The sequence below is a fragment of the Mytilus californianus genome, unplaced genomic scaffold, assembly GCF_021869535.1.
Source record: "Mytilus californianus isolate M0D057914Y unplaced genomic scaffold, xbMytCali1.0.p SCAF_29, whole genome shotgun sequence".
NCBI classification, from domain to species: Eukaryota; Metazoa; Mollusca; class Bivalvia; order Mytilida; family Mytilidae; genus Mytilus; species Mytilus californianus.
Genome location: NW_026262678.1, coordinates 302,235 through 313,992, shown reverse-complemented (window position 1 = coordinate 313,992; position 11,758 = coordinate 302,235). Strand labels below are relative to the sequence as shown.

The 11,758-nt window shown below is 32.0% G+C and overlaps 1 protein-coding gene across 3 annotated transcripts; it reads right to left on the bottom strand.

Moving 5' to 3' along the window:
- Window positions 1-601: 601 nt before the first annotated feature.
- LOC127732848 (uncharacterized) lies at window positions 602-9,853 on the bottom strand. 3 transcript variants are annotated; one of them, XM_052242031.1, is made up of 8 exons: window positions 9,782-9,853; window positions 9,123-9,200; window positions 6,837-7,118; window positions 5,896-5,952; window positions 5,034-5,108; window positions 3,445-3,540; window positions 3,030-3,111; window positions 602-685 (listed from the first exon to the last, which is right to left on the bottom strand). In XM_052242031.1, exons 1-8 carry the CDS (start codon window positions 9,798-9,800, stop codon window positions 673-675), a joined length of 702 nt encoding a protein of 233 aa, XP_052097991.1. In that variant the 5' UTR covers window positions 9,801-9,853; the 3' UTR covers window positions 602-672. The 3 variants fall into 3 exon arrangements, with proteins under 3 accessions (XP_052097991.1, XP_052097992.1, XP_052097993.1); XM_052242032.1 differs by having other exon boundaries at window positions 6,837-7,115; XM_052242033.1 differs by lacking the exons at window positions 3,030-3,111; window positions 3,445-3,540 and having other exon boundaries at window positions 9,782-9,850.
- Between the last annotated feature and the right edge of the window lie 1,905 nt (window positions 9,854-11,758).

Here is an 11,758-nt window from a genome sequence, read left to right as displayed (position 1 = left end):
TGTCTTAAAACACAAGAAATGTTAGATTGATGTCAAAACCGTTGATTCAACATACCGTCATTTAATATTTGCGATGTATAGCTAGTTTTGTACAATTGTATCAAATGAATTTGTCTACACAGCTGCCATATATATGTGTTTTCATGCAATTTGAAAGTACACGGCCAGTATACAAATAGTCTGAACAGCCAGTTTGATGTAAACATGTTCTGGAATATTGATCATCGAAATGTTAAATCATAATTTCGAGATTTTGTGTTTTTAAAAACAGTTTAAGAAATCAAGTAGCTGTTCAAATGTTGTCAGTATATTGATAATCAAAGAGTCAAAATACAAATAGTCTGAGGTTACCTCGTGAACTATATGCGGAAAGAGACCGAGTACGTCCCCTGTTGTGATAATGAGATAAACAAATGACTATCAGATCGAATACATGATTCTTGGTTCCCTAATAACACAGATTACACTAGCATTTTAGATCAACATTTATTAACTAATGTAAAATTCTAAAATCAAAGTTTTCTATTTGGCGTAATCGTAAACTTTATCAAAATCAAACTGCCTTATAAACTTCAAAAGATTTTCAAAAAATAACACAATGTTGAAATTGATGAAATTTAATTAAAGCTTGAAAGTAGTATCAATTGATGCTACAGACTCTTTTCACACCGCTTAGTACCAATGTCTGAAAAAAAATCAATTTCAATGTAAATGAGATGAAGAATAAACATCAAAGAGTCAGCAACGTAATGAACGAAAACAAAAAGACAACAGGTGGAGGTCAGCATTGTGTTTTCTACTTAATATAAAAGGTAATTTTCTCAATATTCAAATACAGTTTTGAATAAGTTGTGCTATTGTAAAACATTTTTGTATTCTTGTCTTTCATTTTTGCTAATGTGCTTTGTCTTTATGTCTTTTTATGTTTCTTTGATACATATATGACGTGGCTCTGTACTTATACATCCCGTCATTGTGTTAGTATACTATGGTAAATTTGTGTATTATTGTCTTTAGTTTTTGCTGGTGTGCTTGGTCTATATGCCATTTTGTGCTTCTTTGTTATTTCTTAGTTTGTTTTTATAGTGATTAAGATTATAACACAATGTTGACTGTTGTACCCTTATTTTTGACATTTTTACCTATTGTGTCTGTTTGTTTTGTTCACACATCGTTGTCAATATAATGGAATTTGATGCGACTGTCATACAAGTGAGAGGTTTAGCTAGCTTTAAATCCAGGTTTAATCCACATTTTTCTACATAAGAAATGACTGTACCAAGTCAGGAATATGACAGTTGTTATCCATTCGTTTGATGTGTTTGAGCTTTTGATTTTGCCTCTTGATTAGGGACTTTCCTTTTTGAATTTTCATCAGAGTTCAGTATTGTTGTGATTTAACTTTTTTTTTTTGAACAAGAGGCCCGAGAAAACAGTAATTTTGTAGTGCATTTCTTTTAGAATATAATTGAAAATTAAAAAAATCCCCCCTACGTTTTCTCAATAATATTATTTCAAGGTGTTGTACTACTTTTGGGACAAATTATATCAAAAGTATAGACAACTTCATCAGCTCTAACTCAAAATGTTAAGGGGGTCTTGCAATCTGTTGACAGCTTCCGAAATTCTATTTTTTAACCTTTTTCAGCTGGACCAAATCATTACTTTACTTTAAAATTAATGACCCTTTTTTAAAAGTGTAATTGCATCCCCCTTCTTGCTATTAGTGGCATAAAACATGAAGAAATGAATTTAGAAGGGTATCATAAAAATATGCAAGTAATACACTGTTCACATTAAGGACTATATTCGTGGACAACGACAATCAAAGAACGATAACTGTGTTCCCGGGCCTAGAAATATCACAATTTACTTTTCGACACTTAATTATCAAAATGACGATTAACATTAAGATATGACAAAATGCAAGAACATTGCATACTAGTACATAAAGAGCACGTCTAAATAAAATAACGGTATGACAGATAACACAAATCATAGTTCAAACAAACTGTGAAAACAACAATGCGACCGAATTTACCTTTATTATGTACACTCAAATCCGAATAAGGGGATATGTTCTAAATTCATAAGATCAACAGTTAAAAGTTGTTATCATAAGACCTTAATTTCTAAAATGCCTATGTAATAATGCATCGAAATGACATCGGCATTTGTAAAAAGTTTTAAATAAATTCTACTCAAACAAACCGCACATAAGATTGCCGACACAACTAGAATATGGAGTGTATTAGTATATATGTACAATACGTCGTCACATAAAAATTAACGTTTTCACACTCATTATAAACGAATTTATAATGTTTTACGTTATGCAATTTGACCGACCAAACCGGACAAGTAATGTTAAATCATTGCGTACTTGTGTCTCTTTTAACCTCAATGAAAAAATAAGCTTATCCGTTGTTTTCCTCTAATAGTTGATATGTTTCCCTCAGTTTTAGTGTGTAATCCAGATTTGTTTTCTCTTAATCGATTCATGACTATTGAACAGCGGTATACTACTGCTGCCTTTATTTAGTCATGTTAATTGGACCATAATTGTTTCCATTTGTTAAGGCATAATTACAGGTACTACTAACTCTATAGGCTGATATTAAGTACTGTTCATAACCATTTAAAACATAATTAAGTAAGTGTCGATCTGTATTCTACTTAATGCATAGCTGTGATACAGTCAAACAATAATTACAAAAAATCTTAATAACAACACACGAATATGAAAAAAGAAAATATAATAAATCATACGGTAAAAATGGTAACAAGATGTTGCATCTTTTATATTCATGTCTTACAAGCTTAATTGTGTTTTTATTCAAAAGAAGCAGATTTCATAAAGAACTTTCTCAAGTAGAGAAAGAAAACAAATTTAGTTACCTTGATATGTAACTTGATAATGGGTTTTTACTTTTTAGCACCGGTAACATACTGTTTTCCCAAAAAAGGAAATGGATGGACATCACTCGTATACTTTTGAAATAATATCATATCGTGTCAATATTTTTTACCTTTTTCGATGGTGAATTCCTTGACATTTATTCAACAAGATTGGTTTCTTCAAGTTCCTTTCTTTTTCTTTTCCTGTGGATACTAAACAAATAAGTATAAGTCTGAGTATGATATATGTAATTGTGATGACAACAATGACCATGATGGCGATCATGATCCTCATCAACGATGTCACGAAATTTAAGATTAAATTAACTTTAACTTAAAAGCTTAAAAAATGAAATGCATATGATGATAATAAAACAACAGGAAATGTTAATAATAGCTTGATGTCTATATTGCATTAGTTTGAGTATATTTTCGAAATAAAAAAGAACATTGCATGTATGCTTATCATGAATACAAACCACCAAAATCATCAACAGCAAAGTGGCAGTGTTCCCAATAAATAATTAACAGTTTATTACATTATACCTCTTTTTAGTTTTTGAACGATGAAACTACTTGCACAAAACATCAAACTGCAACCACAACAGCAAGCAATGTATATATAGACATAGAAATTGTGATCTACAAAATAAACGAACATTTAACTTTAGTACAACCAATATATTTTTTGTTCAATACATTATGCATTTTTTTCAAACAATATGTTTTCCCATTTGAATATTGTATATGTGAGAGATGAGAACGGTTGGATTTTGATGAATCTGTTTTTTAACATTATGTTTAACACACAACGTATTTGAACTCGAAGATAAGCTGTTCACATGTTCCGGTGACACTAGATGAGAATTAATCCGCCACAGATTTTGTGTTCTCTTTTTTTTTATTTTGTGGAGGTTAACTGTTGTTTTATCTTTTTATTTTTTTGTTGTTTTTTCTTCTTGACCATGCTCTTGTTTATTGTGCTGTCTGTTTTCGACATGTGGTTTTTTTATTTTACAGATAATATTCGTATCTGTCATTGACTATAACTTTTCGACATATTAATGCTTTATTTTATTCAGGGAAACGATAACAATGCAAATCTATGGGGTTCGTGATGCATAGTCTTTAGTTTACTATGTTGTGTCATCTGTACTATTATTTGTCTGTTTGCCTTTTTATTTTTGGCCATGGCGTTGTCAGTTTGTTTTCGATCTATGATTTTGACTGTCCCTCTGGTATCTGTCGTCCCTCTTTGCGGAAGAAAGATAAGAAGTTAGCAATATCCTTTAACTCTACGTTCCGCTATATAGATGATGTTCTCTCACTAAATAATACAAAATTTGGTGACTATGTTGAACGAATCTATCCCATCGAACTAGAGATAAAGGATACTACAGATACAGTTAAGTCTGCCTCATATCTTGACTTACATCTAGACATTGACAATGAGGGTCGGTTGAAAACAAAACTTTACGACAAAAGAGATGATTTCAGCTTCCCAATTGTGAACTTTCCATTTCTATGTAGCAACATTCCAGCAGCGCCTGCATACGGAGTTTATATCTCCCAATTGATACGATTATCCCGGGCTTGTGTTTCCTATCATGATTTCCTTGATAGAGGATTGCTGCTCACAAGGAAGCTATTAGGCCAAGAGTTCCAAATGGTGAAGTTGAAATCATCCCTTCGTTAATTTTACGGACGCCATCACGAGTTGGTTGGCCGTTATGGAATAACCGTTTCACAGATGATATCGGATTTGTTCCTTATGTCGTAACTACAATACCCTTCTCTTTTCACGAATGTGACTTACCGAATTAGACTATTTACCGGATTTGTAATAGCATAAGCAACACGACGGGTGCCACATGTGGAGCAGGATCTGCTTATCCTTCCGGAGCACCTGAGATCACCCCCAGTTTTTGGTGGGGTTCGTGTTGCTTAGTCTTTAGTTTTCTATGTTGTGTCATCTGTACTATTATTTGTCTGTTTGTCTTTTTATTTTTGGCCATGGCGTTGTCAGTTTGTTTTCGATCTATGAGTTTGACTGTCCCTCTGGTATCGATCGTCCCTCTTCTATGGCTATTTTTTTGTATTGTTATATCATTAAAAGTCATTATCATTTGACTTACGTTTGACATTGATATATTGTTCAGTAAAATTAAAGGTTACATGTATCTCTGGTAGTGTTGTCTGCTCTTTTTTCTCTTGAAAAAGGAAAGAAATTCGTACATGTCTTAAATAGCTTTTGAATCAGTTGAATATCAAAATCGAAAAAGTAAACCATCAAAAAAAATATAGAAAAAGAAATATAAGATAAGCTGAAAAAGTATATTTTCTGTCACATGCCATTTTGAATGTAATTCGATCTATTAATAAGTTAAGCTGCCTAGATTTTTTTATTACAAAAATGTTTGAGATATCTAAGGCTTTAAGTCTCTTGGAATACATGTTCCTTATTGCTTAAAACTGTTCATAAGCTACACCTTATATTCAGTATCTACAATACGTATTCCAGAAAATCGTTCATCTTGTAAGACATGTTAGAGCAATATCAACAGTTTATGAATTGTGGCAATATCAAAACAAAACATGTATTGATGAATTTGGAAGTGAAAAATATTCGCATCCACATGAGTAAATGGGATCATCACGATAATCTAAATGCGTGATTGGAAATCAGATATCACGCATCACAACATATTTGCGTAAAGTGTATGCATATTGTAATTCTAAGGTATCAAGCATAGTTTTCCTTGATTGTTTAGAGCCCAAGCGTTATTTCAGCTTCGATGTCTTTGGTAACTTGTAAACAAAATCAAAGATTATTCATATTTAATTTTGTAGACTATGTAAACAAAGTTTATTCAGATAATCGTCAACACTGTGTAAACAAAAGTTATTCACAAACAAGTGTGGTTTAGCCAGGTGCAGTGTCAGTATACAGCATAATAAATAATAGAATTTAAGTTGATAGAATGGTTGATCACTTACTTTCTGATTCTGTAGAATGGCCTGTTATTGACGTGTTCTTGTCATCAAGAGTTGAACCTAGATTACAAATTAATAACACAAACAGTTAAACGCTAGACATGTTGACGGAATACCTTACCTGATAACCTGATATTTTTATGTGTTTGTTCAAAAGAGGTAAAAACAACATATTGCCATTCTACCATTAGGTTAAGTAGTTGTTTGTTTCCATTGTAATATAATTTGTGCTTTTATGTGACTAAACAAACAAAGACAAGAGTAACAGGTAGTCTAATAATAAAGTTGGCAATGTTCGACTCTCAGCTTTCCATTCTGCTATAGTGCCTATTGAGAATCAAAAAATGTAAATTCTAATTAAAGACTTCTTGCTACACTTGCTTGATGTACTCTATGTTTGTTTTGTCATCTAGACATAATGACAAACAAAATGGGAAATAAACACCAGTTTATGTGTATTACAATCTTTTACAAAATACTGCATGATAGTCTTTCCGGTGAATATTCAAAATTTGACTTCCTCCTTAACGACATATTTTATTGATTTATGACTCTGAACCTGTTTTAATTATTCTTATTTATCCTCGAAATGTGACATTTTATTGTCTACATGTATGGAAATCATGCGTATTTCAAAACCATGGTATAAAGATTTGAAGTAATACAATTATTTAAAGCCATACAGCGAAATATAGTTGCTTAATTCCACATTATTTGATTTTTTTGGGGGATTTTATTCTTATTGGCAATCACACCACATAACCTTATTTTATATTCTAGTTACCGTGTGGTACAACGACCTTACTACTGAAGTTTAAAAGGATCACTTTTTTTAAATTTAATTATAATGCGTGTAAATTGTATGAAAACAAAACAGTTTTGTTAAGATTTTGTTAAGATGTTTTAATTCATCATATTCATGATAGTTAAACAAATGTACTTACTTTCCAGAGTGACTGTATATATTCCATCAGTTGACGGTGGGGTAAGTAAACACGTATATTTTCCTTCGTCAGAAATTTGTGCATTGTTGATCCGAAGAAACAGTTCTTTTGTAACCTCGTATCTGAATGAATTGTTACACATTGTGTTCAATTTGTTTCCAATCCAGATAACTTTCGTTTTGAATAGCCAAGTGACATTAGATGTTGAGATATTCAGATGACATTCTAACAGAAGATCTGTTCCGGGGATGTATTGCTTTATATTTATGACAGGAATGACTGCTGAAAACAAATACGCAGATAAGTATATATTTACCTTCTTCATGTTCTTCCAAATTAAGACATGTATTTGTTTTTTTAAAGACTTGTGTTCCCAATTATTTTGATCAATTAGTTCGTATGATAAACACTCAAATCTTTCTATTCATAACGAGGTAAAAGTGTAGATTTCTGACAATAAAGTGTATAAGTCAATAGAAGTCAATCAAATAACAAAATATCACAATGTATATGGAGATAGTAATATTAATTACGTACAAAATATATCATTCTTTGAATTAACTTTACTCTAGACAAATGAACAGTGGAGATCACTTCTAACCTCTCATCAAATCTGTCAGAATCTGTCAGGAGAACTGTTTTAGGACAGTATGTAGAACTGTCATCCTGGCACCTTTTAGACAGTTCTAGCTAGAACAGTTCTAACCTAGAACTGATTTGGTCAGTTCTACCTAGAACTGATTAAGACAGTTCTACCTTTAACTGATTTAGACAGTTCTACCTAGAACTGATCCTGACAGTTATACCCTAGAACAGTTTTAGACAGTTCTACCTAGAAATGACCAAATATTTGGTCAGTTCTACGACTAGAACAGTTCTACGGCTAGAACAGTTCTACAACTAGAACAGTTCTACGATTAGAACTGATTTTGTCAGTTCTAATGCTAGAATTGATTTAGTCAGTTCTATCCGTAGAACAGTTTTAAGAACTCTTTGTCTTAAATATAAATAAGTCAAAAGAATATAATATATATTAAAAAATTGCAGTGACGTCATTTAGAACTGTTCTACAATCCTGACAGGTTTGGTCAGTTCTACGGCAAGAACAATTTTAGACAGTTCTGCTGACAGTTCTACGGTTAGAACTGATTTAGCCAGTTCTGTTGACAGTTCTACGGTTAGAACTGATTTGGTCAGTTCTGCTGACAGTTCTACGACAAGAACTGATTTGGACAGTTCTACCTAGAACAGTTTTAGACAGTTCTACACTAGAACTTATCCTGACAGTTCTACCTAGAACTTATCCTAACAGTTCTACCTAGAACTGATTTGGTCAGTTCTACCTAGAACTGATTCTGACAGTTCTACTTAGAACAGTTCTAGGGTAGAACTGTTCTAGGTAGAACTGTTCTAGGACAGTTTAGAACAGTTCTATGACAGATTATTCTGACAGTTCTAATGAGAGGTTAGAAGTGATCTCCACTGTACATTGTAATCAACTAAAGGCAACCGTACGGCCTTCATGAAAGAACACATATTTATAGTCGGCTATAAAGGCCCCGAAATGCAAAATATGAAACAACTAAATTGAGAAAACTTACGGCCTAATTTATAACAAAACAGTTTACGAAAACCAATTATGGTCGACAAGAACCAACGACAACCGCTTAACTACAGGCTCCTGACTTGGGACAGAAACATAAAGAATGAGGCGGGGTAAAAATGTTTGTGAGAGCTTAGTCCCCTAACATTGGACAATGGTGTTTCAGTACAATATAAGAGCATACACATGCAATATCGATCAGCTTAAACATGTGGAACTTGGAGTCGTTGGTTGAATCATAGCATGCATTATCCAGGTCTAAAATACAACAACAGGCTCATCTGGATCTATGTGCAATTTCAGAACACTCTCCAACATTGTAGACCAGAAAGTTATTCTATCTTCCTACGTTTTGCCCAAAAAGCAAAATAATAAAAAGGCGTAAAGGGATCTTTTTTTCTTTTTTGGCGGATCTTATCCCTATAAGGAGCCTCCACTGATTGTAAATCTTCTCCTGTGAATCATGTTTGCCTTTTTGAAATTTCTATCTAAGCTACCTGTTATACTTTTCTAGATAAAAGGCAAAACAGAAAACTCCATTTGAAAGGACAAGTAAACTTGACTTGTATATGATGTAATCATAAATGGAATAAGCGCGGTTGGATGTTAATTTCAATGTAAAAATGTTCACTGAATTGATTGTCAATAAATTAGCCTCTCTTGTAGTATTAACTGATGCATACCTCCTTTGCATACTGATAGGAATATAACAACAATACAGCTTATGTGCATTTCTTTCAAGGTCATGTCATTTCTATCTCCTGCAAAAAAAGGAGAAAAAATATAATATATAATATCAATGTTGTTGAGTGTAATAAACTTCAAATTTCAAATCATAGTGCAACATAACATATGTAAAAAGTAAAATCACAAAAAACTGAACTCCGATGAAAATTCAAAAAGGAATGTTCTTAAACAAATGGCAAAATCAAAAGCTCAAACACATCAAACAAATGATAACAACTGTCATATTCCTGACTTGGCACAGGCATTTTCTTATGTAGGAAATGGTGGATTAAACCAGGTTTTAAAGCTAGCTAAACTTCTCACTTGTATGACAGTGGCATCAAATTCCATTATATTGACAACGATGTGTGAACAAAACAAACAGACATAATCGGTAAAAATTTCAAAAATAGGTACTGTAACAATCATTTGTATAAAGGACGAAATATATGTTTACATAACAATTAGAAGTTTATGATATATACATTTACTCTTTTTAATTAACAAAACACATACAAATTCATTAAGGTTAAGATTCAGTCTACCATTAACTAATTTTAACGAATTAAAATAATTAATAATAAAAAAAAAAATATTTTAAAAGAATCCTATTTACCTCGTTTGTGAATGAACATTTAGTCTACTACATCGTATTATTTCCTTATTTACTATGTTTCCGTTATGACCTGTTAAATGGGTCAGCTAGTGTGTTAATGAATAGAAATCTCAATTATTAACAGTACTTTTGTGCATTGAGTATTGATATGCACAAAATCGTATCTTTTTAATTCAATAAGACTTGTTAATTTAAACAATCAATCCAACGATTCAAAAGCTTTGCAACTGTCTCATAAAAATAGAGAAACTCTCTTACTACCATTTAAAAAAAATGCTTAAACGATTGATATTTATTATAATCTTAGAAGGCGTTTAAACAGCATGTTTTTCTCACTTTTTTCATTCTTATTGTCTGTCTTTTATTCAATATATAAGAAGATATGATATTATTGCCAATGAGATAACTTTCCACCAGAGACCAAATGACAATGAACGAAATACATATATGACACAGAAACAAACGACTACCACTGATATACCGGCTCCTGACTTTGGAAAGGCACATACAGAATGTATGTATTTCATACGTAATTTTTATTTGTTGCAATTTTGTATTGCTGTTGCTGTTGTCTTTTTAGTCAACATGTTATGTTTCTTTCAGTAAATTTCAAAACTTTCGTGCTTCTTTCAAATTGCATTTTTGGGTCCTTTAAAGCTTGCTGTTCAGTGTGAGCCAAGGCTCCCTGTTGAAGGCCGTACTTTGACCTATACTGGTTTATTTTTTTACAAATTGTGACTTGGATGGAGAGTTGTCTCATAGGCACGCATACCACATCTTCTTATATCTATTTGATACATGAATTTTTATTAGTTGTTATTGCTTTGAACAAGCTACCAGTAACTGCAAGTACTCTCAGGTCTGTACTTTGTCTTTTTATTATTATTAAGGCATGTGTAAAAACCCTGTCACGACCGGTCGTTGTTTTTGTGAGATGTTTCTTCTGCTTTGTATCGATCTGTTGAGTTAAGTCCTTTCAACCGGTTTTTATAGTTTCTTTGATGGAGAGTTGTCTCATTGGCACTCATGCCACATCGTCTTATATCTATTTGTTAAGTCGTATTAAAAATTGTGAATAAATGTAAAACTTACGTTTACCACTATTTAGTTCGTATGGTAAACACTTAAACCTTTCTATTCAAAACGAAAGTGTAGATTACGAAAAATATAGTGGATATGTCAGTGAAGACCCAATCAAATCGGTGCACACCATTTGCGCGCATTCGAATTACATTTGCGCGTAAAAATAATTTCGTTTGTGCACAGCTTTTGATAACAGGTAAACACATGCATATTACCATTATTCGTTTATTTATTCTATTTGCAAGAAATCCCTTCCGCTAGTCCGGTTTCCCTACTGAGAAGGTAAACTCGGATTTCGTGCACGATAAGTTAGTTTTAATATGCACAACTCTAAGTCCTGGAAATAAAAGTAAAAGGTTTAAAAACTCTTATTCTATTTTTAGATATTTCTGTTAGTTTCAATGTGATTTGAAAGATGCACGAAAGTTTTGAAATTTGCTAAAACAAACCTGAACACTTCAACCTTTATTTTTCTACTATATTTAAGCTGCAGAAGCAAGCGGTTTTTTTTGTTTGTTTTTGTTTTTGTTTTTATTATGCAGTAGAGACATTTTTATAACTGTAGGGTCCGTGTATATTTGCGTCCATTTGTTTTTCGTTTTGAAATATCAAAAACAAAAAACGAAAAACGAAAGTTTTTCATTTCTAAAAAACCAAAATGAAAAACAAAAGTGTTTTCGTTTTTCGTTTTTGATTTCTCAAAAAACTAAAACGGAAAACGAAAGTGTTTTCATTTTTCGTTTTTGTTTTTTTCAAAAACCAAAATGAAAATCAAAAGTGTTTTTGTTTTTCGTTTTTGATTTCACTAAACAAGAAAAACATCTACATTTGGATTCAATATCTGTATTTTGTTCTATCTAATTCTCGTTTTACGTTGTACAATGTTTTCCTTTC

Excerpts from the sequence above, each read along its gene's own strand:
- LOC127732848 (XM_052242031.1), bottom strand. Across the intron at positions 7,119-9,122 it reads CCTATCAGTATGCAAAGGAG|CAGTCATTCCTGTCATAAAT; the intron begins GTATGCATCAGT and ends ATTTGTTTTCAG. Across the intron at positions 5,953-6,836 it reads ATATACAGTCACTCTGGAAA|GTTCAACTCTTGATGACAAG; the intron begins GTAAGTACATTT and ends TTTGTAATCTAG.